We start from the raw sequence: 27,349 nt of genomic DNA on the forward strand, positions 1-27,349 counted from the left end.
CCAGTCACAGGTTAGATTCCCAGTGTAGGGCACATGCCTGGGTTGCGGGCCAACTTCCCGGTGGGGGAGCACGTGAGAGGCAACCATACATTAATGTTTCTCTCCCTCGCTTTCTCCCACCCTTCCCTCTCTAAAAAAAAATGATGATAATAATGCCTTTGTTTACTGTTTTACTGTTTTCATTTCGTTTACTATCTTTATAACAACCTGGTAAAATATTTTGGATGAATGGTATTTTCTTCTTACAGAGGAAGAGGATTGTTAGACTATTTCATGGTCATAGCTAATGAGTCATAAGTCAGAACTCTTAAATGTATATGTCTAAGTACTGCATTTCTATGACCCTGTCTGTCCTGTCTACCAAAAACCTGAAATCCTTTTCTGTCTCCTCCCAATAGACTGCTTCCCCACAACAAAGGGAAATGATGGATCAGGCAGCTGCTCAGTTAGCTCAGGACAATTGTGAATTAGCTTGCTGTTTTATTCAGAAGACTGCAGTAGAAAAAGCAGGCCCTGAGATGGACAAGAGATTAGCAACCGTAAGTGTTTAGCATTTGCCTTTAAAGTTTTGTGTTTTGGGCAGTTTTGTTGTTGTTTTTTAATGTTCAAGAAAGTGCCTCATAACAAGAACCTCAATTACTTTTTTTTTTTTTTTTTTGGCAGGAATTTGAGCTGAGAAAACATGCTAGGCAAGAAGGACGCAGGTACTGTGATCCTGTTGTATTAACATACCAGGCTGAGCGGATGCCAGAGCAAATCAGGCTGAAAGTAAGAATTGGGGGCTCTCTCTCTCCATACCCTATCTTTGTGTTCTTTCTGGGGTTTTTTTTTTTTTTTTTTTTTTTCCTTAAACTCCTCACCAGGACTAGGACATCGGGGTTAAATGTTGTTTAGAGAATAAAAGTATCTCATGTCAGTAGCGTTTCACCTTCAACCTGTGGAGAAGGTATAAGCATAGCTTAGGTGTGTGCTCCCAGCCCCCAGTTATTGAAGTGCTGTTGTGAAGAGTTCATGTGCCTGTTAGTCCTTAATGGGACATTAAGGACTAATGTGTTCCACCTTAGTCTTCCTTTGGGTACTTGTGTTTTTGTTTCTGGTTGCTTTTCGCTGATCATTTTTACCAGTTGCTTTGAAGAATTGCAGTAGTATGGTCCTGTTTGAGGTATTTTCCAGTGGAAAACGTAATGAATTTATAAGTGCTGGTGACTCCGACAGGACTTTGGGAAACACTGTGTATGCGTGTGCATGCATGCACGTGCACACTCCACCGTGCCGCACCACACTGTAATGACTCCTGTGTCCCTTCTCAGAACCCCTGTGCTTACGGCCATGCAAACTTGCCACTTGCACAAGAAAGTTTCCTTTGATTGTGAAGGGGATCCTGTCAACATGTTTTTCTTCTTCCAAGGTCGGTGGTGTGGACCCCAAACAGCTGGCTGTTTATGAAGAATTTGCACGCAATGTGCCTGGTTTCTTGCCTACGAATGATTTAAGTCAACCCACAGGATTTTTAGCTCAGCCCATGAAGGTAAATACTTGTCTTGGATTACAGTTTAATATGAATGTTATTGTCCCTTAATAAGTATTCTCTATTCTCTGTATCAGGTCAGCGTGGCATACAAGGAATTTTTTTTTAATAGCCATGAGGTTGGTTTAATTTTTGACAGTTGGACCGAGTACTCTGTTTTCCATGGTTTGGATTATTTAACTTTTGTAGATTGTAGAGAGATGCCACAAGTGATGCTGCTGTCAGCCTATTCATTATTCATTAGGCTCTCTTTGATCACTTGATTGTGTTGGTGTCTGTCAGTTTTTCCACTGTCAAGCGAAGTACCTCCTCCCCCATGTCTGCTTTGCACTGCCCCATCTAAAGGCTGAATAGTTCAGAGTGGGGGATGGAAGAGCCCCTCTACATTTTGACGGAGAAAAATATTTCGGTTGCTACTTGCGCCAATGAAAAATCTTTATAATTTTTGTTTCTCTTTTTGGTTGTTTTCTTCTCTAAAACAGCAAGCTTGGGCAACAGATGATGTAGCTCAAATTTATGATAAGTGCATTACAGAACTAGAGCAGCACCTACATGCCATCCCACCAACGTTGGCCATGAACCCTCAAGCTCAGGCTCTTAGAAGTCTTTTGGAGGTTGTAGTATTATCTCGAAATTCTCGGGATGCCATAGCTGCTCTTGGATTGCTCCAGAAGGTTAGTTCTTAAACTATTAATTTCAGAAGAAACTAGGTTTGTAAACATCCAGTGACTTGTAATGCACCCTTATCTCCTAAGGTTACAATTAGGATTAAAAGTTAATATGAAGCAAATTTTGGTGTGTGTGGTTTTATCGTTTTTGTTGGTTTTTTGGGGGGGGTAAGAGTTTCACTTGTAGAGAGAGGGGAAGGGATGGAGAAGGAGGAGAGAAACAACAATGTGTGAGAAAAACATCGATTGGTTGCCTCTCACATGCTCCCAACTGGGGATTTGGCCTGCAACCCAGGCATGTGCCATGACTGGGAATCAAACCAGCGACAGGCTGACACTCAACACTAGCAACACCAGTCAGCACAAATTTTCTGTAATAAGCCAGTGATTCTCTTGAGAGCAAACTATAGTTGTGGCAGTTAAAAATGGTAAAGTGATGGGGGAAATTGGGAAACTGTGACAGAATAACGATTTCTTTTAAAAAGGGTGGGGGTAAAGTGGGGGAAAATTTTTTTAAGGCAAGATCGTGTGGGCACATCATTATTCAAGAAACTTCAAAAGATAGATTTTTTCCTTTTAAAAAATATTTTTAGAGAGAAGAGAAGGAGAAAGGGAGAGAAACATCAGCATGTGGTTGTCTCTCACGTACCCCCATCAGGGGATCTAACACACAACCCAGGCATATGCCCTGGCTGGGAATCAAACTGGCGACCCTTTGGTTCACAGGCCCACACTCAGTCCACTGAGCTACACCAGCCAGTGCTAAAAGATTTTGAGGGACACATTGACCCAAGTGTTTGGGCGATGGGGTACAGGTATAGGGAAAGCATTGGGTTTTGACTGTGGAGGGGCAGTGGAGCCTTTTGTGACAGTGAAGAACACAGCAGAAACCAGACAGTGTGTGTGTGTGTGTGTGTGTTTCCATGAAAAGGACTTTGGTGAGTGGAGAGATTGTTAACTGTGGGCCCTAGAAGGTATCTTGTAGTTTGCATTAAGATTTTGCTTTTGGCTTTGATAGTTAGGCTGAGTACTATATTTTCCATGGTTCTGAACACTTTTTTCCCCCATAGGCTGTAGAGGGCTTATTAGATGCTACAAGTGGTGCTGATGCTGACCTACTGCTGCGTTACAGGGAATGTCACCTCTTGGTCTTAAAAGCTCTTCAAGATGGCCGGGCATATGGGTCTCCATGGTGTAACAAACAGATCACAAGGTCAGTACTCATCATAGAAGAGTAACGTTTATTGGACTGCCTTCTGTTGTACATGGCCCTGTTAGGGTGCAGAGGTTTCCCTTGAATCTGGAAGGTAAATGGGACTTTTGGAATTTCTAATTATTTATTTATTTGTTTTTAGAGAGGGAAAGGGAGGGAGAAACAGGGAGAGAGACATCAATGGTTTCTCATGCGGGTCCCTACTGGGGACCTGGCCAGCAACCCAGGTATGTGCCCTGACCTGGGAATCGAACTGGCAACTCTTTGATTCCCAGGCTGATGCTCAACCACTGAGCCACACCAACCAAGGGCTGGAATTTCTAATTCTAAGTAGTGATTATTGTTGAAAGATTGTTCTTTTTCCACACCTGGTGCCCATGACAGGTACAGAAAACCAGTACTTTGCTTTGAGGGATAAATGGTAGATCATTGTTTTCAAAAGGTTTTATTGCTTTTTATAGCAGTGATGTTTATATGTAAATATTTTAATGTCTTGAACAGAATGCTTTGTTTTCTAGGCTTTGAGAACAAGCTTGAGTTTTAACATTGCCCTCTGTTCTTCATTACTGGCTATTTTGAATCTTGATTTGCAGTTGGTTCTCAAGGCATCCTTAGTTTAGAACAAATTATCGTTGAATAAAATGGGCTCTTTATTTTACCTGCTACAGTGTTTGGTTGAGCCTTTATGAATAAAGAAATACTGACTTTTTCTAGGTGCCTAATTGAATGTCGGGATGAATATAAATATAATGTGGAGGCAGTGGAGTTGCTAATTCGCAACCATTTGGTTAACATGCAGCAGTATGATCTTCACCTAGCTCAGGTATGGAAGGGGTCTACTTAATCAGGAGAAGGAACTCTGGTAGTTGGGAAGTGTGTTTGCTATAACTGTTGCCTTTCTTATATTGTGCTTTCTGTGTTGCCAGTCGATGGAGAATGGTTTAAACTACATGGCTGTTGCATTTGCTATGCAATTGGTAAAAATCCTGCTGGTGGATGAAAGGAGTGTTGCCCATATTACTGAGGCAGATCTGTTCCACACCATTGAGACCCTCATGAGAATTAATGCTCACTCCAGAGGCAATGCTCCAGAAGGGTGAGGATGAAATGCTTGGGATTTGTGTGTATTCAGCAGTTTAAGAAGGAGCTTTAGAAATGAGTATGTAGACTTACTAACAATACTTGTTATAACTGCTTTACCTATAATATATGGGAAGCCATAGAGAGGCCTAATACTGCCCCTGAGGTATGAAAGCTTAACTAACTGCCAAGCCCTCTTGCTATACAGCAGTACATATATATTAGCATTAGACTTATTATCAGAGTCCTATGTTTAAGCCTGGCCCTGCCACTGAAAATCTGTCTCGTTTTAGGTAAGTTGATTGACCTTCCCTAAAGCTATTTCTTGTGTAAAATGGAAATAGTATCTCAATGAGCTGTTCAGAATTAAGACACATCACATAAGTCATGTCATATAGAAGGTATGCAGTGAATACATAGAATGAATATCAGCTCCATTTTAAAGGGCACCATTTTTTGGTCAAGAAGTGGCTTACTAAGATCAGTTATTTGCATAGTGTGTCCTCATGCATAAATAGAAACGAAGAGACTGAGGATAGTTTTGTTTAAATATGGGAGTGGTAAAGTGATCATCTCCTGTGGTTTCTACTAAATAAGCAAATTGTCCAACTGTATGTCTCAAATCACAACCATGAGTAGACTGATTTTCACTCTGGATTTATTGTACTAGATTGCCCCAGCTGATGGAAGTAGTGCGATCCAACTATGAAGCGATGATCGATCGTGCTCATGGAGGCCCTAACTTTATGATGCATTCTGGGATCTCTCAAGCCTCAGAGTACGATGATCCTCCAGGCCTGAGGGAGAAGGCAGAGTATCTTCTGAGGGAATGGGTGAATCTCTACCATTCAGCAGCAGCTGGCCGTGACAGTACCAAAGCTTTCTCTGCGTTTGTTGGACAGGTAGAGCTTTTGGAAAGAAAGGTGCTTTTTATTCAACATAAGTAGGGTGTGATGCCTCCAATATTAAAGCTCAGTATTATGTATCTGTGGTCAGACAGTTACCTCCATACTCATGTAAACCAAAAATGTCATCATTTTATTAACCTTGTTAAATTGGTACAGCTTATTTCATCACTGGTCACTAAGCAGCAAAGTCAACATTCTTAGTCCTCCACTTTAGTTCTGTTTATCCCATTTCAGTTGTCACAGCTATAAGTGTGTAATAGGTCAGATAATGAATAATGAAAATTACTAGGTATATAGTAATTTTACCAGCTTGGTAATCAGTAGTGATGAGAGTATGGGCTAAAAGTTCTTATAGTCCATGTTTAAAAAATAAGAAAATACAACAAAACAGAAAACTTAAATATTTAAGTGGTAGAGCTTTTTATTTATTTTCTAAATTAAGTGACTTATCTAACTAAAACTGATGAACATGTTCTTTGGGGGGAATAGTTTCCAGTATTTGTTTTCATTCAATTTGATCTAAATTGAATTTTGACTTAAAGTGTTAGGGAACGACTCCATAGCTAAAAACTAGGTTTGGCAGGAATACTTGTGAACAGGATGAACAGGAAAAAATGCAGGAAGAGAGCCATAGTATCATTTATTTAACAGTCTGATTTTGGTCCTCACTGGCTGCTTTCAACCACTGTGAGGCATTCAGACCCAGTAAATCAGTGTGTCCTAATCATGGTACTTGACTGGCCGCAAGAGTGGTGCTTCTCCTGAACTGGCCTTAGAATTCCTTTAGTAGAATTCTTGTAATGTTTGTTCAGGGAGTCATACCTGCTTATTTCTGCAGACTTACCATTATATTTCTTTAAACTGAGACCAGAGCGTAGGGTGTGCATCAAAGAAAGATTACAAATTAGACCTGTTATCAAATAAATGATAGTTGGTTGTGGAAGAGCAGATTTGAATTTTAGGAGATAGAAATTGGATTTAGTTTTTCAAGATAGGTATTACTTAGTAAATCATACTAAATAAATTTCTCCCTTTAAAAAATAGAGGAAATTACAAAACATACCTATTGAAAAGCAATTACTGCATGTTTATAGTTCGATTTCTGATTTGGATGGAAGAATTTTGAATCAATTGGTTTTTGTGATCATTGGTATTTCATGGGTATGGATGTGGCACCTGACCCAGCTCTTCCTGCTAGCTTATTAGCTGTCATTTCTGCTCTCCATTTGAAAAAGATAATCTGTTGTACTTTTCTATTCTCTTTTGCATCCTTTTGAGAATTCTTTCTTCCTTGTGCTCCATCTTGATTATAGCAGTCTGTCCTCATTTCCTCTCATGTTACTTTTTAGATCAATATACAAAAGTCCCTTTGCTGGCCTCCTCTCTTGGCTAGGGTTACATGATTGTCAGTTCAGCTGTTGTATTGCTTATCAAGAGACAGTTGAAGTTCCCAAGATAACAATCAAGGGTTCATTCTGGGCTTGGTTTCTCTGTTAAGCAAGCATTGACCTTCTCCTCCTGCTGCCTGAATGCTTGTCACTGTCTTACCTTTCTTACTAGCAAAATAACTTCTCTGCTGCTTCCCTTCCAGTTTGTATGTCATAGAATTTGTTCTTTATCTATTTTTGAAAGAATAAACTTGCCCTTCCCACTGTATTTTAACTTAATTTACATTAATGTAATGGGGTATGGTCTGTAGGTATTTTTTCATGGGGTACCTACTTCTACAAATTATTACTTCATTTTCCTGGTGAATCTAGTTGGAATTATAAAACCTTTGCTTAAGTCAGTTGGAAGAAATTATCTTCTGTTCTGTGAGAAAGTTAAATATTTGTAATTTCATCTCCTTGGGGAAAATACACCTTGGACAGAAAGGTGTTAATGTGACTTAGTGAGTTACTGAAAGTTGGTTTAATTTGTGTATTTTCCAAAATACTTGGCTATGACTGCTGTTCAAAATTGCCATGTTACCTCTTTTCTCAATTTCCATCTTCTCCGTTCTCCATTAAACTTAAAACTGGAGCAATTTTGTCATGGATCCTTAATGACCAAGGCATTTTCATGACAGCTTTTTTACAGAGTGAAAATTAGAAATGTGACAATGGGAATAAGTGAGAGAATATTACTTAAACATGGAAATTAAATTTATTTATGTGTATTATCTCATTATGTCTCTATTTTTGTTCCCCTGGTAGATGCACCAGCAAGGAATCCTGAAGACTGATGACCTCATAACAAGGTTCTTTCGTCTGTGTACTGAGATGTGTGTCGAGATCAGTTACCGAGCTCAGGCAGAGCAGCAGCACAATCCTGCTGCTAATCCCACCATGATCCGAGCCAAGTGCTACCACAACCTGGATGCCTTCGTCCGACTCATTGCACTGCTAGTGAAGCACTCAGGGGAGGCCAGCAACACTGTCACAAAGATTAATCTGCTGAACAAGGTCTGACATCCTTTCTTGCTTTACTCAAGGTACACTTTGAAGCCTGCATCAGTGTTCCTAAAACCTCAGGACCCAGCTCTTAAACCCAGAACATTTTGTAACACTCCCTTTCCTGTACTGAAATTAATCTATAGGTGATAAGGTAAACATAATCACCAAATTTTAAAAGAAGAGTTTGTTGCTTTAACTGAAGGGCTCCCCAGAAAATCATAATGTATTTTAGTATGTTAACGTTTGGTAACGCTAAGTAACTACAAGGTATTTAGTTACTATGAGATTTGTCCTCAGACACAGAATCATTGCACCAGGTGGCTAGATATGTTCACTGATAACCCAGATTGGCAACCCAGATACCATGAGCAGCACTGCAATCATTGTCTTCATTTTTCTGGCAAGGAACAAAGTACAGTTTTCTTTTGATTTTATACAGTGGAATTCTTAGAAATCTGAGTAGTAAATTAGTGCAAAAATGGACATAAGAGTTCAGTCTTGCATAATTGCAAATAGGTTGTCATATTCCTCACTGTTAAGTGGGAAAATCAAGTGACACTTGGGACAGTTCTTTGTATAAGAAGTACAGGACATTTCTGCAGCCTGACAGCTTCTCCCTGGTCCTGGTCCCTGTCTACTTAGTGACAAGAGAACTATACATCATTTGCCTCTTGTCAACTTCATGTCGTATCTGTGTGTTCTGTAGGTCCTTGGTATAGTAGTGGGAGTTCTCCTGCAGGACCATGATGTTCGGCAAAGTGAATTCCAGCAGCTTCCCTACCATCGAATTTTTATTATGCTGCTCTTGGAACTCAATGCACCTGAGCATGTATTGGAAACCATTAATTTCCAGACACTTACAGCTTTCTGGTAAGTAGTGTTCAATTTAATAGAGATTTCCTGGTGAAGATTACTGTTTTAGTATAGTAAAATTTGAGAAGTAGAACAAGTTCAACTTACGGGTTTAGGCACGTTTATTTGTAACAGGCTTGTCTACTTCTTTTTGTGTTCACTATATTTAAGTTAGACTGTGCGTCTGACAAAGGTTTTCTTCTTTCAGCAATACGTTCCACATCCTGAGGCCTACCAAAGCTCCTGGCTTTGTGTATGCCTGGCTCGAATTGATCTCCCATCGGATATTTATTGCAAGAATGCTGGCACATACGCCACAGCAGAAGGTGTGGCTGCAGTTTATCTCCTACAGATGAAGACTGTAACTACCTGAGGCTCACTAGCACTATTAGTCATTTAGTAGTCGTGATTACGCCTCTTTCAGGCTTAGTTGGGAATTCTTCTATTTAATGTGTGGAGTCAAGTCACTGAAAGAGGCTTAGCAAGTACTTGACTGCCTCTGCCTGAGTCATTCCTCAGTGGTATTGTGGTATTGTGTCTCCAGGTCTGTGGTGAGCTACTTGGGTCAGCACCATAAGGGCTTTTTAAAGTTGAAAGTTTGGACCACCTCTGTAGCCATTTATATCTGGGTGATGGAGCTATGAAGGCTCTCACACTCAAGGTTGAGGACCATTGGTCACTGCATTTGAAGAAATTAGGATCAGATTCTAGTAAAGAGTTTTAACATAGTTGTGAATAAAAACAACATGAAAAGTTTCTCTCCCATCTTGCAGTAAATGACAAACGACTGGCCTTTCAGATCAAAGGAAAGCTTATGTATGTATTTGGCAAAAAAGAGAGAATAAAATAATCATTAGATGGAGTTTTGTTTGGTGGAGAAGTGCTTTCCAGGAAGAGGAGCACAATATATTGAATCAAATTACCCAAGAGTGAACATAATTAGTACAATTGAAAATTGGTGAGCAGGCCAAGTTTGGCTTAAAGTAAAGGGTTCATATAAATTAGGTGAGGCTATTTGCCAGGAATTAAGGATCTGGCTTTGGGAAAAGAAATGGTCAAGATTCAGGACTTAATTAAAAGAAAGAATTGAGAACAAACCTACCTGTCAGTTTCTCAGTTGTGCAAGTGTTCCATATCTGTGGAATTTCCTCATGATCGTCTCCGGTTCTTTAAATTTTGCTGCAGTCACAAGGACCTCTGTGTCCTGGCGTTTTGGAAGGCAGTTTGTTTCCCTCTACCTCCAAAATTATGCTTATTCCATTTTAATGCCAGTCAGTCTTTAAGAGAGGTACTTAACATCAATATTCTCTGGTTATATTAATATGAAGAAATCACAGTGTAGCTGATGAGCAACTTTTCTGATGGCAGAATAGCAGCTGAGTAAGATTCAACTACATTTCTTTCTTTCAGGGGTGGCCAATGTATGCACAGTTACTGATTGATTTATTCAAATACTTAGCACCTTTCCTTAGAAATGTGGAACTCACCAAACCTATGCAAATCCTCTACAAGGTAATTAATTTGGAGTTATAGGTTAAAAATAATTAAGATGTAACCGTTTTTATTTTTATTTTTTTAAGATTTTATTCATCTTCAGAGAGGCGGGGAAAGAGGGAGAGAAACAGCTATGTGTGGTTGCTTCTTGTGTGCCCCCACTGCAGGGATCTGGCCTGCAACCCAGGCATGTGCCCCTGACTGAGAATCAAACTGGCTCAATCCCCTGGCATTTTATTTATTTTATAGATACCATAATCTGATTAAGGAAATACCCTTCTATTTGTAATTTGCTGAGAATTTGTAAATCATTAAATGGGTATGAATTTTATTGAGTACTTTTTTGCATTCCAAGATCCTGTAATTAAATTTTTTAATTCATTGATTTTTAGAGAGTGACAGATAACATCAGTTTGTTGTTCCACTTATTTATGCATTCATTGGTTGGTTATCATTATGTACCCTTACCCAGGATTAAATCCACAACCTTGGCATATCAGGACGATGCTCAAACCCACTGGGCTACCTGGCCAGGGCAATTATTTCCCGTTACTGTTTTAATTCTGTTAATTTTTCAAATGCTTAAATCGTCATTGCATTCCTGGACCATTTGGTCATAATATATCACTAATTTATACTTCAAAAACAGGGTTCATGTATAATTTTCATGTCATTTTAGTACCAACAATATGCTAACCTAATTAAGAGGGGGAAATGTTCTCTCTTTGTATTTTGTAAGTTTGTAAAAAGGACGTTAATTTTTTTTCTTAAATATTTGTAAGGCTATGCCAGTGAAGGCACCTAGGCCTGGAGGTTTTTTCTTAGTGTGAAATCAGCAAATACTTTCTCTTTTTTTAAAAAAAATATAGGGCACTTTAAGAGTGCTGCTGGTTCTTCTGCATGATTTCCCTGAATTCCTTTGTGATTACCATTATGGATTCTGTGATGTGATCCCACCTAATTGTATCCAGCTAAGAAATCTAATCCTGAGTGCCTTCCCAAGAAACATGAGGCTTCCAGACCCATTCACTCCTAATCTGAAGGTAAAGTTTGAAATAGTTCAATGAAAAGAAAATTATGTCTTAATATTTTAGTTCTTTCTCTGGGAAATAGGTGGCAGGCCAATCATTTGGGTGGCCCCATGGCACAGAATTGCAGAACAGACCTTAAAAATTTTTTTATTTTTATTGATTGCAGAGAGAAGCATCAGTTTTATTGTTCCATTTACTTATGAACTTATAGGTTGATTCTTATATGTGCCCTGATCGAGGATTGAACCCACAGCCATGTCATAGTGGGACGATGCTCTAACCAACTGAGCCACCAGCCAGGGCCAGAACAGACAGACCTTTTGTAAGGTCAGCATTTCACAGGTGTTTTGTTTAAATTGTTGAAGTAAGGGGGGGGAAAGGACCGCTTAAAATCAATCACACCACCCTGGCATGGGCACTGTCATCTTTATGTATTTTCTACTCCATTTTTTTCACATGAATGTTTTAAAAAATTAACAAGTGTGATAATGTTTATTCTTCTGGGGTGTCTTTTCCAAGACTAGTGCTTGGGTAGCTCATTCCACAGGGTCCAGTGCAAATAATGCCCTTTATTTGTTTATTTACTTACTTACTTAGTTATTTACTTACTTTTAGAGGGGAAGGAGAGAGGGAGAGAAACATCAATGTATGGTTGCCTTTTGTGCGTCCCCTGCTGGGAGTTGGCCTGCAGGGAACTTGAAGATATTTATGATGTGTATAGTTGTAGAAAAACGATTCTACCACTTTGTGGCACAGGTACAGTTTATCGTTACCTCTTACAAATGCTCTGGCTGCAGTTCTTGTATTTGTCTGTGGCAGGTGGATATGTTGAGTGAAATAAACATCGCACCCCGGATTCTCACCAATTTTACTGGAGTGATGCCACCTCAGTTCAAAAAGGATTTGGATTCCTATCTTAAAACTCGGTCACCGGTCACTTTTCTATCTGATCTGCGCAGCAACCTGCAGGTTAATTGGTTTGACTAATTCTCAGCTATGTCTTAGATACAGAGCACTTTCTATACCTAGTCCTTATGTGTGGCCTGTTTGAGTCAGTCTTTTTAACTTGATTAAAAGATTTTAATACATACTGTTTAAAAAAACTTTATTGAATTTATTAGGGTGACATTGGTTAATAAATTACAAGTTTCAGGTGTACAACTTTGTAGTACACCATCTGTATATTGTATTAGTGTTCAGCACTCCAGTCTTTCCTAATGGTTGGGTGAGATGAATGAGATTATATAGCATCAGTGACACAAAGGCAAGACCTTCGAAGAGGTGACCAAGGAGTGGACTGATTTTCCGTCAGAGATAGACTGCCAGTAACTGTTCCCTGCCAGTACTCCAGGGATTTTCCTAACCACGTGGGTTTAACTTGCTGTATAGAAAATGACTTGAGATTGTATTATCTCTCCAGTAGTTTCACATCTAGGAAACACAGCTTTTTCCCTCTACAAATCTTTTATATAATTGAGATAGTGCCCTTTACTTTTGCGCTAGTACCTGTTAAGGTTTTGGTTTCCCAAGGGAAATGGTATTTGTTGCTTTCTTGTGTGTGTATTTGTTAAGTAACCTTAACAAACTCAAGGCAATTTATCTAAATTGTAAGTAAACTTGTAATTAATTTAAATTACACAGAATGTTGAGAGCAGTTCAGCTTTTCTATGAAGGCCTAGAAAAGGGTTTAGAGATTAGTATCTCACTAATGCCCGAATTAACCCTTTGTGAGAGTAAGTCGGGAACTCTGTTGTGTTCATTTAGGTATCCAATGAGCCTGGCAATCGCTACAACCTGCAGCTCATTAACGCACTGGTGCTCTATGTCGGGACTCAGGCCATTGCGCACATCCACAACAAGGGCAGCACACCTTCAATGAGCACCATCACCCACTCCGCTCACATGGACATATTCCAGAACCTGGCTGTGGACTTGGACACTGAAGGTAAGTCAAGTTCTCTGTACTTTATGGCACAGTCCAGTCATAAAAATACATTAAGCCACAAGAGAGAAAGAATGTTCTGTCAATGTTTATTGGTCTGCCTGGCGATTTTTAGTTGGATAGTATCTGCTCAGTGCAAAAGAGCATAAAGGAAAGAACCATCCAGAGTGCTTACCACATCAGTTAATATTCCAGTATATGTCACTGCAGTACTTTTTAGTGTGCAGAATAAATGTGTTCCTCTCATTAGCCTCTCTTTAAAAATAGCATTATGTTACATTGTTTTGTTAACCTGCCTTTACCCTTTTCACTTACTGGGGCTTACTTGGCAGGCAGCACGTTAATATTAGGTGTATAAACTTGAATGGATGGGAATTTCTCTACTTGCTTTGCAAAAAGCTCACAGTATAACTTTATTCTAGGTTGCCTGTGAACTACATTTCTCTTCATATTCTGTATTCTTTTTTTTTTTTTAACTATTTATTTATCTTTAGAAGGGAAGGAGAGAGGGAGAGAAATAATCAGTGTCTGGTTGCCTCTCGTGCATCCCCTGCTGGCCTGCAACCCAGGCATGTGCCCTAACTGAGAATCAAACTGTGATCCTTTGGTTCGCAGGCCTGCACTCAGTCCACTGAGCTACACCAGCCAGGGCCCATGTTCTATATTCTTATGTAATAGAGATTCACTAGGTACTCACCAACTCTGTCCACTCCTCACCTTAGCACACATACACTTTAGAAGAATGCTTGCCTATTTTTAACTTTGCTTTGGATTTTTGAGAAGCTAGTTAGTTTTGAGTATGTATATACTGTTGGCCTATTTGTAGCAGAGATTTGAGTCAGCTTAAAATCAAGATTTAATAAAATTGAGTATCATGTCCAGAGCCCAGCAAAAAGAGAGTAGTCCTTAGGGACACGTTAAACATGAGTAATACTGAGCAGAGGCCGACAACTGAGCCAAGTTAATAAATACTCATTCCAGTATAGTTTAAACTAGTGGTTCTCACATTGTGGTCTGAGAATCCTTGGTGTGGAGTTCAAGACCCTTTTTAGAAGGGCTGTGAGGTCAAAACTATGTTCATAGTATCTTGGTTTTGCACTCACATTATAATGAGTGTATGGAGTTTTCCAGAGGCTACATGAAATGTAATACGGAGCAAATTGGACAAAGGCAGAAATGACAATCCAGCTGTCTTCTATTCAGTGACAATAAAGAGATTGTCGAATTAAACCAGTGACACTCGTAACTGCGTCTCTTGGGGGGGGGGGAACTTTTTAATGTAGAAATACTGAAATAAAATGCACAGAAATAAAAAACTCTTGGGGACCTAAGAACTGTAGGATAATTTTAAAACCTGTAGTAGAAATGTAAATCCTAATCAGTCAGAATGATTTGTCTTCTTTCTTGGCCTTATAGAGTAAGTCCTCACTAAGCTGGATTTTTTTTTTTAATTTGTAGGTCGGTATCTCTTCTTAAATGCAATAGCAAATCAGCTGCGGTACCCAAATAGCCACACTCACTACTTCAGCTGCACCATGCTATACCTTTTTGCAGAAGCCAACACTGAAGCTATCCAAGAACAGATCACAAGGTAAGAGATTTTTCAGATGCTTCTGGATTGTGCCTCAGCCCTTTTATTATGAATTCTCTGAGTATCTCTTACATGTGTTTAATATGGGATATGGTTGTGATCAATGAATGACATGCAGTTACAGGTAATAATCATTGCTGAAATAAGTAGTTTGCATCAAGACACCAACATTTTTAAATTTGTGTTGGTGGCAGTGCAATTTTGAACCACAGTCCTGAGTCACACAGGCCTATTAAAGCCCATGTTAAAGCATGTGAACTAGGTTAAAAGGTTTTTAAGCAGCAGAAATAATAGGATCATACTTGTGCTTTCCTGACAATAGTTAGGAATCTTTCATGTATTGCTTGGACAATATACAGCACTGGAGATTGAGAAATGGGTAGATTCTAGTGAGAGAAGTATAGATGCATGTACTTGACAAACTGGGCCAGACTTTTTAAACTTGCCCCTTCACTTAATAGTAGTTTGTGGATATTAGGTAACAGTCTGGTACATTTATACACTGGGAATTAAGTAGTGATAATGTCCTGTCTTGTAATTATTTATAAAGCTGTAGTAAACTTCCTTGAACTTAAATCTTTGTTCTTATGCTTTATTTTCTTGAGAAATATAGTTGGTTAGGTAAAAGATACGAATATTTAAGCCAGTACTAAACTGCCATTCAAAAAAAGTACCAGTTTATACATGTACTAGTGGTATTAGAATGTATTTCTTTAAATTCAATGTTTTTATTTATTTATTTATTTATAGAAAGCGGGTGGGGAGAAAGAGGGAAACATCAATCGTGGTTGCCTCTCATGCACCCCCTACTGGAGTGGGGACCAGGCATGTGCCCTGAGTGAGAATTGAACTGGAGACTGTGGTTCACAGGCCAGCAGCACTCAATCCACTGAGCCACACCAGCCAAGGCTTAGTGCATTCTTTAAGCGATTACTTTCTTGCACCATGTCCTTACTTGACTGTAATTTATTTAGTCTGTTAGGCTCAGGGGAATAGGCAGGACTCAAAGCTAGGTTTCTTAACTCCAGATTCTCCCTACATTTACCTATGCAGTATAGAGGTTGATCCACTAGTCTCTAGTAAAGCTAACAACTTTTGCATGTGGTCTAATAATCAGGAGAAGAGTTAGGCAAAAAATAAGTATCGGAAAAGTGGTTCTGAATCTGTTGTGTTTCTGTGTATATTAACATATTCTCTCCTTCCACAGGGTTCTCTTGGAACGGTTGATTGTAAATAGGCCACATCCTTGGGGTCTGCTTATTACCTTCATTGAGCTGATTAAAAATCCAGCATTTAAGTTCTGGAACCATGAGTTTGTACACTGTGCCCCAGAAATTGAAAAGTAAGTTAAAAGTAATTTTTTAATTGTCTTAATGGGACAGAATGAGGATCATTTGATAGCTCCAGCCTGGGTAGATTATTAAAAAGGTGGTAGTTGTTAAAGTGAATGAGACACAAAATATTATCAGGCCTGAACTTCTCTCACGAACTTGCACTCTCTCTTTCAGGTTGTTCCAGTCGGTCGCACAGTGCTGCATGGGACAGAAGCAGGCTCAGCAAGTAATGGAAGGGACGGGTGCCAGTTAGATGGAACCGCATCTCTGTTGTGAACTGTCAGCCTGGCTGTCCCAGAGCACCGAGTTCATAAACTGGCTGAGGAACCCGTTCAGCTATTCTGACTTTCCCAGCCCTTTGGTTCTTGGGTACCTGCCCCAATTACTGTTTGGGTCAGTTTCCTGTCTCTGTGGGCACGTTCCAAAGTTTAAATGCATTTTTTGACTCTTGGCCAAAATTTAGAAAATGCTGTGAATATCATTTTGAACTTGTGTAAATATATGACAGAGAAAACCTTTGTCTGGAACTTCTTGGGTTTGTGCAAAATATGTCCAAGGCAAGTACATAAACTGGTACCTGTCCAGCTTATAATTGAAGATGCTGCTGCCGTGCACTTGTCTGGGGACATAGTTCCATGTCTTCTGACATTCCTGGTGTCCCAAAGAAGTAGTGCAAAAAAACCCCCAAAAAGCCAGTTTAAATATTATGTAACTTATTTTTTTAATGTGGACAGGGGACCTTGAAAATTCCCAAGTTGTTGAAATGTGGATGTGGTAGAATTTAGTATACCAGAGAACCTGGAAAGAGCCCACAGTTACAATCCCACGGGGTTTTACTTTGTCCCTTCTCCAAACTTAAAGCTGACTGCTGGAAAGCATCCCTTTTTTATCAAGGGAAACCAGAGCAGGCCTAAAGCTCCCCCATCTCTGTTCATTGTAAACTGAGGAAAGGGAACCAATAGTATCAACTGCCCTCCCCCTTTATCCCAGGCTAAGTTGAATGAATACCAACAAAAGTCCAAAGGACCAATACTGTCAGTCCCTTTTGTAAGGATTTTGAGTGTTTTGTAAATGTATTGGTCCGTGTTGTATTTTGTAGCCTTTTTAGTTCCTGGGCTTTAGCTCCCCTCCTTCTTGTATGTGTATGCATACTGTAGTCAATGCAACATTAAAGTCATGACACACACCTGAGTCCACTGTGCCTTTTCTCAGTAGCAACAGCCAGTGCTGGAGGTAAGGAGGAAAGTGGACAGCCCACCCTGCAAAGCCCAAGGTCTTTGGGAACCACCAGCTTCTGGCTGAATGGTAGATCTTTCCCACTACTTTTGGACATCTGCATGTTCAAATAAACAAGTGATTTTTTTACATAGTATTTTTTCTGTTCCTTTTCAACAGTAGAGAATTAACCATAGAAACCTGCTCTAACAGTTAAAAAAAATGCCCTCTATTTTTAAAAGAAAGGAATAGGTATATATTTAAAACTTATCCCACTTATAATATACTTTGCACCTTTAATGGCTGTCAAGTTTTATAGCCAGAGAAGACAAGTGTCCAGGGTTAAACAGGAAATCTTACATGAAGTGAGGCTTTGATGTCATTGGTGTCATGCGCTTCCTTCCCTGCAGGAGAGAGGTGCCACCTAGAGCAGACTTCAGACTGCTGAGGGGTTGAAACATGCTCTAAGTGCCAGTGGCATCACTTACTCTGTCCTCTAACAGGAAGGAAACAAAGTTTGTTTTATAGAAGGTAAAGCGCCAGATCGCCTTTCAAAGTCTGTGCTATCAAACCCGAGATGACAGTAAGACCTTTCATGATCCAAGTCACATTGCTGCTAATCTTGATGCAAACTGAAAACAAGACAACAAATGCTAATAACTAAAAAAGCAGGTATTGGTTTTGGTGACAATCAGCCATTCCCAAGTCTGCTATCCCCAACCCTTAAACGTGTCCCCTTACCTCAGAGTTCATCTTAAGACACCTTTGTTCCTTTTCTTTCTGGTATTTAATAAGAAAAGCAAACAGCAAACAAAGATCCAGAATTTCCTCCCTTTTGAGCATCAATGAATATCACCTTAGAATCAAGTTCCCATTGATGTTCCAGTTCCATGCACAGGGAACCTACTTATTAGCTTGTCAGTTCCAGCAACTGGTGTAAGATCATCTTCTGGCCGTAACGAACCTGTAAGGCCTGTTGTTCCCTCCAGCTGAGTTTGGTGTACACCTCCTTATTACTGAGCAAATCTTGCTCACTTTTTAAGTCTGTGGCATAGGTTTGCAGGGTCAACAGAACACTGTCCCGTAGAAGCTGCCTCCATGATTCTTTGAGCTTGGGGATATTTGTGATTGTCAGGCCGTCCTTTTCCCTTTCCTCATCTCCCCATCCATCCTGGTCTTGAACCTCTCTGAACTCCTCAGCAGGCATGCACAGCACCTAGAAACAGCAACAGGGTCCTTAACTTGGGGTGCACTACTGGTACGTTTCTGAAATTCGTGTGGGGAAGCCAACCTGTCTTGGCAGCATTCAGGTTTCCTCTTCATCCCTCCCTCCTCACCTGGCCTTAGCTTCTAAATACCAGGTTGGCTAAAAAGTCCATTACATTTTTTCCACAGAAGGCACATTTTCATTTTCACCAGTAACTATGGAATCGGATGTTTTTGACTATGTCAGCTATCTCTTGTTATACTGGCTTCTAGTGGGTAGAGGCCAGGGGTGCTACCAAACATCTTCCAGTGTGTCAGACAGTCCCACTGCAATGAATCACCTGGCCAAAATGTCAACAGTACAAAGAAACTTTGCAAACCACTTTCGACAGTTCAGTCAGTCACAGCACCTTCTCCACACAATGCACAGATCTTGTTTTTGCATTTTCTCCTTGAAATGATAGAGCATAATATGCTGAAAATATTGCTTATGTTCCATTTTCAATATTAAAATGGCTGCACAATTTTTCTTAATGCACGCTGATGTAACAGCTGTCAATACAATCTAACAAAATTGTTTCAAATGAAGTTAAACACGAGTAAGCACTATTAGAGCCATCAAACTGGGAAAACCCGCCTCTTTGGCCAACCAAATACTCAGGCCTGCTTTCAGCATTAAGTGGCTGTTTTCAGCCCTTTACCTTGAGCGTGGTGGTCAGTTCCTCTTCCGTCAGCACCTCTTCCCGCCCAATCACAAAGGCTCCTTCCTCCCCCACCATCTCCAGTCTGCATAAGTAGTCCCAGCGCTCCTGCAGCAGGAGCCTTTCAGCTTCACCTTTTGTTCCTGCGGACAGGGAGGTAATAGTGTGACGTCTGTGCGCCAAAGAGCGAGCCTGAGTCTGCCACCTAGTCTCCAAAAACCAACTGCTGTTCAGCAGAGCACCTGGGGCCGGGACAGATGCACATTCAAACGTCCAAGACTGACTGAATCACTCACCCTGTAAAGCTGCCTCACGAACTGTCACCATCTGAATGTCAGCTGTGTCATCTGTGTTGTCAGGGTATGGTTCAACAAAACCGTACATATGAATCAGCTGCCAATTAGCCATTTTCCCGTAAGTGTTGAAAATTTCATGGCCTTTAGGAATGGGCTGAGTAGCCACCATCCGAAGACAATTCTGGAGTGGAAGGGAGAAGCTGGGACCAGACCCTTTCCAGACCAGTGGTGTGGCCCCTCCCCTCCCAGGAAGACCTTCCAGTAGGTTCAGTTCAGTGATGGGACTGATGCTGTGCCCATGCCCAACAGTAACTGTCCACACAGGAACAAAACCGACATAACCAGCCCTGGTGCTGGAACCGCAGACTGGCACTCCACAGCGGAGCCCTGGGTCTGTGCAGAGCAGCCGACCTCCAGCACCGAGTCAGCGATGGTAGTCAAGTTCATCAGGGGGTTAATCACAACTCTTGAGGGCTAGGAGATGTGTTATGCTCAAACTACTTCACTGGAATATGTAATTGAGTGCCTATATGAGGAGCTGACTTCACTGGAATATCCAAATGAATACATACAAGAGGTGCTAGCTTCACCTTTTTAGGACAAGGAAATTGGAGCCCATTTAGCCCAATTTACCAGGCAGGAGCATAAGTGACAGGCACTCCCAGTCACCAATGCACAGAACAAGAACTGGGAGGGGTCTGTCCACTCACCGAGGAGTATTCTAGATTGGCATTGTGATTGGCTAAGTGGTTTAGGATGTCTGCAGCAGGCACCATCAAAGGGGGATTTGGCTCCTTTTCATCCTCTTCTTCCTCCAGTGGTTCCTGAAAGCTACCGAAAGAGCCTGGCTACAGCCCAGTGTAGGGTGAGAGGCTGGGGGTGGCGTTCCCTGTTCTTACCCTCTTGTCCCTCAGTAGAGCTCTAAGGAAAAGGGGTTTCGGAAGCTCTGCTCACTGACCTGTAGGCCATCACGAGTGCCACGAGCTGGTGGTAGAGCTCCAGGGAGCGAACCCTGGGGCTGAACAGGTCAGGGTGGGCTTCCATGAAGGGCAGAACAACGGAGTAGTACTCGCTGCGGATGTTGGCCAAATCCTTCTCCACCGCCTCCGGTACCCCTGTGCCTTGCAGCAACCGCCGGCGCTCTTCCTCGGGCCTGCGGGGACCCCGCCAAGGTTCCCTTTACACTCTCCCGGGACCACTGCTCGGGAGGCAGCCGTGTCCCCGGGCCCGGGCGGTTCCAGCCCCCGCTACGGCTCTCACCAGAACATTGGGTGCTCCAAGCGGCTCAGCTCCGGCCAGAGTGCGAAGTAGGGGCTCCAGGGTGAGGCCGGGGCCTGCAGCTCGTGGAGCAGCGCCAGCAGCAGTGGCACCCAGCCCGACTGGCTCTCGAGTGCGCCTCGCTCTGGGGGAGACAGCAGTTAGAGCCCCGGCGCGGCCCGCGAGCCCGCCTGGGTGCTCACCCCCGCCGGCAAGCCCACCTCGCTCCAGCAGGCCGCTGATCGAGCAGGTGTACTGCGACAGGAGCGCGGCTCGCGGCACCGAGAACAGCAGCTCCCCAGGCTGTACGCTCTCCCGGGCCACCATGCCGTAGCCGGCCACAGTGCCCTGCCGGCTCACCGCCACCTAAGTAGAGGCCGAGGGGGTTGAGGAGCAGAGGATCAGAGCTGGCCCACGCCGGTCCCGTCTCCAGCCCCAACTCTCACTCACTTTAGGACTCAGGTCCAGCCCCACGCGCCGGCACCAGCTCAGGAAGCCGGCCACCGGGTCCGGATCCGGGTCCAGGTTCTTGTCGCCGCTGTCCACAGGCCCGGTCACCTAAGACAAGGGAGCTCACTGGCGACGCCCCACCCTGGAGCGCATGCTGGGACAGGGGGAGAGACGGGCTCCGGGTGGGGGATGGGACCGAGAGTCGCGAGGGTCCTGCGGGAACGAGGAAGTGAAGGAGACCCCCGCGCGACACGGACTCCGGGCGGAGCAGCGCGAGGCGCTGGGAAGGGCGGTGGGCTTCCGCCGGGCGCGCGCGACTCACCCGCCGACGCTTCGCCTGAACCGCCATGGTTGGAGGGCGTGCGGCCCGGCGCAAAGCGCCGCACGACGCTTCCGGCGTCCCTGGCCCCACCCCAGGGCGGGGCTTATAGCTCCACCTGCCACGCAGACCACGTGGGGCTCGTGTCAAAACGCAGGCAGAAGACGAGTAAGGATCTGTACCTGGTCCCATTCCCTCTGCGAGTCTGGGTGTCCCCACTTGGGTTTAGAAAGCGTGCGGTCGGATACCTGAAGGTATGTCCCCATGTGACCTCGAGCCTGGTTCTGAGCCAGACGCAACTCTTCCCTTTGGCCGCGACAGCTGAGAACCTGGGGTAGTGAGACTGCGGTTGAGAGCACTCTCAGATGGGCGCTCGCCCACCTTCTTCTATTAAAAAAATTATCTCTGAACTGAGACCAGGGGGATGCTGAGATGTGACTGGCATATTCTGAAAACTGGCCTGATTTGACAAAACGGAGGAGGCGGTGTGTGTGTGTATTTGAAAAGGATTGGAACTTAATGGCAGAATCTCGCCACTATTCTACCATATTTTGCGGTGTATAATGTGCACTTTTGCCCAAATTTTTGAGGGGAAAATAAGGGTGTGCATTATACATGGGTAGTACTCATTTGTAACCAGTATATAAAATTTCTTGTACCTTGCATCTGTTCTTGTGTTTTGTAATTTACATACAATTTCTTGTACCATAATGTTCAACAATAAATGCAAGATTCCTTTATAATACAAAAAAACAAGTCTCTAAAAATAAATGAATTAAAAAGATTTTTTCTCCTTAATGTTTGGGGAAACAACGTGGGTGTGCATTATACATGGCAAAATACGGTAAATCTGTGTAACTTTTATCTATTTTTATAAGATTGTATTTATTTATCCTTAGAGGGGAAGGGAAGGAGAGAAGGAGAGAAATAGCAATGTATGGTCGCCTCCTGTGGGTCCCCTGCTCTGGGAACTGGCCTGCAACCCAGGCATGTGTCCTGACTGGGAATCGAACCGCGATCGTGTGGTTCGCAGGCCCGCGCTCAGTCCACTGAGCTACACCAGCCAGGGATAAATCTGTGTAACTTTTAAATCAATGATTCCTTTTTGCCAAATTCTGGCGTTGGGAGTCTTGGTGCGGGCAGTCAAGCCCACACGTCTGTTTTAGAGTTCCGTATGCTGGCGTTTTGTAACCCTCTGGAACACTGGCCCGTGTACCGGTTTTCACTGACTGCACATCGTGGGTTTTACTTACGTGCTTTATTAGCTGACACAGCAGGAACTCAACTGGGTAAATGGCTGAGTAAATCAGAAGTGGTTAAACAGTAGCTACTGGGGAAAGCAGTAGCTACTGTTAAATTTAAGGAAATGAGGCAGTGAGTGCCCTGGTTAGGTGGCTAGGTTGGTTGGAGAATCCTCCCACACGCCGGAAGGGTCCCCAGGTTAGATCCCGGGTCGGGGCACATAGCTAGATTGCAGATGAGGTCCCCAGCTGGCTGTGCCTGTGGAGGCAACCAATCAGTTTTTCTCTGTCTCTCAAATCAATGAACATAACCTCAGGTGAGGATTAAAAAGAAAAAAANATGAGGCAGTGAGTGCCCTGGTTAGGTGGCTAGGTTGGTTGGAGAATCCTCCCACACGCCGGAAGGGTCCCCAGGTTAGATCCCCGGTCGGGGCACATAGCTAGATTGCAGATGAGGTCCCCAGCTGGCTGTGCCTGTGGAGGCAACCAATCAGTTTTTCTCTGTCTCTCAAATCAATGAACATAACCTCAGGTGAGGATTAAAAAGAAAAAAAATGAAGCAGTGAATATACAGGTTACAGTCTTGTATTTCAAAGTCAAACAATGCTAAGGCCAGGTCCCCACTGGGCTTTCTTTGGTCCCCACTGGTCCCCACTGGGCCACCTTGAGAGTCTCAGTCTCCTGGGCTGTGAAACTGAGACGGTGAATATCTATCCTGTAGGATGAATGTAAGGATTGGCAGGACCGTGTGTGGGACCAGAAGTGGGAACAAGGCGGTGGATGGAAACGCCTGCCCTCACTCTGCACCCACACCCAAGGGGCGCCAGCCTCAACAGCCCAGACACTCTCTTGGAAAGCCTCCCAGGGGGCAATGGCATCACTGACTCCCATTCTTCTCAGTGTCTTTATTCATTTTTCAGGACAGTGAACGCCTTCTACATTGGCAAGGGTTTTTTATTTGTCTTACGGTTTGTCATTTCTGAGTCTCATGACATCGGCCACTAGAATACACAAAATTAGGCTCTTCACTGTACAGAGAGGAAAAATAATAAACTCCATTAAAAGTTCACTTTGACCAAAGAAGAGACAACTTCCAATGGAAAAACCACACACAGGAGGAACCCAATATACATATATATATATATAATGTATAGATATTTATAGATATATCATCTGAAAGAACACAGCAAAACAAAACAAAACAAAACCCAACTTGCAGCGTTATCTACAGTGAGAGGGATTAAGTCTACCAGCTTCACAAGCAGTCACGTTCGATATTCAAAGGGAGCACTCGAGTGAACAGAACTGGGGATGGACTAACACCCCACCAGGCTCTGGCTTAACATTGTAAAAGCGGGGTATGTGCAGAGGGAATGCAGATGCGGGGGTCCTCCCAGCTACAGCCCCCCATACACACCCCAGCCCCCCATTTTCATAGCTTCCTCCTCTCTCTTTTGAGTTGTTTGGGGGCTTATGGCCATTGATTGAGGCTCTGAGACCAATGGCTTCTGGTTTCTGGGCTGGGAGAGTCTGCCTGGTAAGGTAGTGGATGGGTAACGTGGCACTGTCCTGGGGGGCAGGGGGCAGGAGGGGGCTGGGGCATGTGGGAGACTTCCTCCCCCACCTGGCCCTTGTTCACCCCAGGAAACCTCACCTCCTACCCTGGGGTCCAGCGAGCCCCAGCCCACGCCACTCCGACTGGCTGAGATGGTGACTGGTGACAGGCATGCAGTCTCGCTACCCTGGGCCTGCTCTAAACAAACTCCCTCCCCTTCCCTAGGGATGCGGGGGCGGGGGGGGGGGGGAAGCCTGGCACATCTCTACTGAAACTCTGCCTCAGGGACCCCATGTTTCTGGTGGGCTTGGCCCTACTGTCCTCCGTGGAACCCGGGGGCAAAAAGGGATCTGCTGGGACTTTCGGCCACATGCTGGCTCCCACGGGCAGACTGCATGAAGTTCTCAGGGGGACACCCAATCCTCCTCACTGGCCATCCCAGCCTTAACCTCAGCCCCCAAGTCAGGTTCGTATGGAGATGGAAGATTGGATGACTTTCCGGCTTCAGGGCCTTGGCTCAGAAATGGGACAGGGCCAGGAGGTGGCAGAGTGTGCCACCTAGAAGACACAGTCTGTGGGGTTCTGGTCTTCAGGGTCCTCGTTTTGTTTCCCTTGGACAGAGAAACCTCCTTCAGCCCCTGCCTGCCTGCCTGGCCCCAACAGCACCAGCAAAACAAGGGCCTGGTAGGAGCGCCCCCTTGTGGCTACTGTTCAGACGATTGTCACCTGTGCTACGAGACAGAAACAGATGTGCTTGGAGGGGCTAGGCAGGTGCAGGGCCCTGCAGAGCCCCAGGGCTGCTCCCAGGCCAGTGTGCCAGCTGCACCCCCACTCCTGCACCCAATCCCTCAGAACCCCACCCCACCTCCACACCTGCCTGCCCGAGGGGGTCACCCCACGCTCTTTCTTTAATCCAGGATAGTACCCTGGATCCTGGCCAGGGAAGGACTCGGTCTTTCCTTGGCAGATCCCCTTCCTGCCCCGGGGGTGGGGAGTTGGAAGAGAGGAGTCCAGGTTGGCCAAGTCGACAAAGTGCGTGAGGCAGGGGTGGGGGGCCCTCTGGAGACTGCTCTACAGTAGCATCTAAGAGACGTAGCCCCCATTTCCTCGCCTTCACCCCCATTTCTTCCCTTTCACCCTCACGGAAATAAACAAAAGAGAAAAGGAGCTGGTGCAGGGACGGCAGTGGGATTTCAATGAGGGTGGGGGGCACGTGGGTGTCTTTGGGGGACCGGGGGCTTCAGCAGGACACCTCCATAGTGTGGTTGACCTGGCCGAGCCCCTCACTGCTCTCCGAGTGGGTGCAGGCCTGCGGGCGGCTGCCATCCACCGAGCTGGCACTGGTGAGGGACGCCGTCCGAGAGCGGGCGAGACGGGTCATGCTGGCTGAGGGCACTGTGGACAGAAGAGGGACCCGGTGTGAGGGCCAGCAGGCAGGGCCGGGCACCAGCAAGCGGGAGGACTCACACAAGCAAAGCGGCCAGCGAGACTCGTTCTTCCCACGGCACAAGGGGCCCGTCCCAGGCCAGGGCTGTGGCATCTGCTCTGTCAAGCCAAGGCATGCAACTCAGCGACAGTGAGGGAGCCAAAGGGCCAGGGCCCAGGGTCCGCGGGCACCAGCAGGACCCTCTCACCACAGCTGGCCAGAGCTACGGCTAGGGCAGGGTGGGTGGGAGTGGACGGGGTCTCCCAGAGCTGGTGTAAAGACAGGTCACGATGTCAGCAATGCTGGTCTCGAGAGGACAGTGGGGCTGGGGGAGTGGGGTGACTTCTCAGGACAAGTGCGGCGGCCTCATACAGCCCCAAACCCCATTTCTGTCCTCACCCAGAGTTTCACAAGCAAAACTCAAGCCCTTCTGAACTCAACCGACCACCTGTCGTGCTCAGGCACCACAGGGTGCCCCTTCCCCGGCCAAGCAGGGCTCAGGCCTCTGAGTCTGGTTCCACCTGACATTGCTCTGGAAGCCACACAGCCCAGGGCAACCGAGAAGCAAGACAGCCCCTAAAGCCCAGCCAGTCGACAGCCCTAAAAAGGGACATAGCCCACACAGGCCAGGAGCTACAGACGAGCAGGACTCTTTGGGTTCTGGAGGTAAGCAGGACAGAGGTCCCAAACCATAGCGAGGTGTGGCCTGACTCGGCACAGCACAGAGGAAGGAGCAGGGCAGGCCTGGAGGCGGGGTCCATGCATTGGGGTCGGGGCTGCAGGGCTACCTGCTCCTCCACTCAGCCTTCGGTCCTTCAAGTATGCAACTAAGAGAGAAGACAGAGCCAGGGAGAGGTGGGGGTGGAGGAGACAGAACACAGTGAGGCAGGGGTGTTGAGATGGACCAGAGATAAGACCCAAGGACAGGCACCAGGGGCTGGAGGCAGGGCCAGGCTCCTGCCCACCCACCAAACAGCAGCCACAGAAGGCACCACACAGCACAGACTGATCTCAACCTTGCCCTGGGAGCCCAGCAGCAGGCTAGGGGCGCTTCTCGCTCCCCCCAACCATCTTTCCAGCCAGGCAGCGGCACTGAGGTGCTGACGTCCATGTCCTTGCCCAATACCCTCACCGTTCTGCTGGGCCTCCCAGGTACAGAGTGGGGAGGCTTGCACGACCTCCCAAATTCCTCCCAGCTCCTGGGCTGCTGGGCAGAACTTCTGTTGCTCATCCACACAGCCAGCCTTGGCCTCCTCGCCTTACTTCTGCACAGAGAGGCGGCAGGCCCCTCGGGGCCAGAGGGAGAGCTATTCCAGGGTGTGCCTGCCTGTCTTCCCCCACAGACCTGTCCTTGCTCCTAGGCCCAAGCTCCAGAGGCTGCCTCCGGGGAACAAAAAGCCAGGGAGAGGGGTGCGGGAGGGGAGGTGCATGTGTGCGTGTGTGTGTGTGTATACAAGCATAGCTTGTATCTCAGCACAGGGGAAGTCTGGAGACAGGAGGGGCCAGGACTGCCCGGAGCCCTTACACCCCCAGGATCTCAGAACGCCGCCCCCAAGTCCAGGCACCTTCAGCTCTCCTAGCACCCAGATAGCCCCACGTGCCTCACT

At 44.8% G+C, this 27,349-nt stretch overlaps 3 protein-coding genes across 16 annotated transcripts in view; 1 reads left to right on the forward strand and 2 right to left on the reverse strand.

Annotated features, from left to right (window-relative positions):
• The window catches only part of CNOT1 (CCR4-NOT transcription complex subunit 1), an 83,401-nt gene extending 66,644 nt beyond the window's left edge, over positions 1-16,757 (forward strand). For 4 of the 7 annotated variants that reach the window (XM_037041598.1, XM_037041597.1, XM_037041600.1 and 1 more), the window contains exons 32-49: positions 399-539; positions 664-768; positions 1,409-1,528; positions 2,011-2,202; positions 3,267-3,409; positions 4,124-4,232; positions 4,336-4,505; positions 5,160-5,412; positions 7,593-7,841; positions 8,539-8,702; positions 8,893-9,010; positions 10,095-10,196; positions 11,048-11,221; positions 12,029-12,178; positions 12,974-13,154; positions 14,610-14,742; positions 15,950-16,084; positions 16,251-16,757. In XM_037041598.1, coding sequence (XP_036897493.1) covers positions 399-539; positions 664-768; positions 1,409-1,528; positions 2,011-2,202; positions 3,267-3,409; positions 4,124-4,232; positions 4,336-4,505; positions 5,160-5,412; positions 7,593-7,841; positions 8,539-8,702; positions 8,893-9,010; positions 10,095-10,196; positions 11,048-11,221; positions 12,029-12,178; positions 12,974-13,154; positions 14,610-14,742; positions 15,950-16,084; positions 16,251-16,329 — 2,718 coding nt within the window. In that variant the 3' untranslated portion in view covers positions 16,330-16,757. The remainder of the gene's footprint in view (positions 1-398; positions 540-663; positions 769-1,408; positions 1,529-2,010; positions 2,203-3,266; positions 3,410-4,123; positions 4,233-4,335; positions 4,506-5,159; positions 5,413-7,592; positions 7,842-8,538; positions 8,703-8,892; positions 9,011-10,094; positions 10,197-11,047; positions 11,222-12,028; positions 12,179-12,973; positions 13,155-14,609; positions 14,743-15,949; positions 16,085-16,250) is intronic. The other 3 variants (XM_037041601.1, XM_037041603.1, XM_037041602.1) reach the window with 1 other exon arrangement.
• SETD6 (SET domain containing 6, protein lysine methyltransferase) lies at positions 16,090-21,621 on the reverse strand. 4 transcript variants are annotated; one of them, XR_005065819.1, is made up of 10 exons: positions 21,524-21,621; positions 21,202-21,309; positions 20,973-21,117; positions 20,755-20,896; positions 20,453-20,647; positions 20,205-20,325; positions 19,495-19,675; positions 19,199-19,341; positions 18,033-18,507; positions 16,090-16,727 (listed from the first exon to the last, which is right to left on the reverse strand). XR_005065819.1 is itself a non-coding variant. In XM_037041604.1 (9 exons), exons 1-9 carry the CDS (start codon positions 21,548-21,550, stop codon positions 18,202-18,204), a joined length of 1,368 nt encoding a protein of 455 aa, XP_036897499.1. In that variant the 5' UTR covers positions 21,551-21,621; the 3' UTR covers positions 16,090-18,201. The 4 variants fall into 4 exon arrangements, 1 of the variants encoding a protein (XP_036897499.1); XR_005065817.1 differs by having other exon boundaries at positions 16,090-17,923; XR_005065818.1 differs by having other exon boundaries at positions 17,652-18,507.
• A 2,076-nt stretch (positions 21,622-23,697) lies between these two features.
• The window catches only part of NDRG4 (NDRG family member 4), a 30,987-nt gene continuing 27,335 nt past the window's right edge, over positions 23,698-27,349 (reverse strand). For 3 of the 5 annotated variants that reach the window (XM_037041610.1, XM_037041605.1, XM_037041607.1), the window contains 2 exons: positions 26,531-26,569; positions 23,698-25,711 (listed from right to left, as the gene is read on the reverse strand). In XM_037041610.1, the coding sequence (XP_036897505.1) occupies positions 25,557-25,711; positions 26,531-26,569 (194 nt within the window). In that variant the 3' untranslated portion in view covers positions 23,698-25,556. The remainder of the gene's footprint in view (positions 25,712-26,530; positions 26,570-27,349) is intronic. The other 2 variants (XM_037041606.1, XM_037041608.1) reach the window with 1 other exon arrangement.

Source organism: Sturnira hondurensis, unplaced genomic scaffold, assembly GCF_014824575.4.
Source record: "Sturnira hondurensis isolate 20B ecotype Veracruz unplaced genomic scaffold, ASM1482457v3 Scaffold0003090, whole genome shotgun sequence".
Taxonomy (NCBI): Eukaryota; Metazoa; Chordata; class Mammalia; order Chiroptera; family Phyllostomidae; genus Sturnira; species Sturnira hondurensis.

Excerpts from the sequence above, each read along its gene's own strand:
- SETD6 (XM_037041604.1), bottom strand. The coding sequence starts at position 21,550 with ATGGCGGTTCAGGCGAAGCGTCGGCGG. Across the intron at positions 21,118-21,201 it reads GGCTGGACCTGAGTCCTAAA|GTGGCGGTGAGCCGGCAGGG; the intron begins GTGAGTGAGAGT and ends GCCTCTACTTAG. Across the intron at positions 19,676-20,204 it reads CCAATCTAGAATACTCCTCG|AATTGTCTTCGGATGGTGGC; the intron begins GTGAGTGGACAG and ends CTTCCACTCCAG.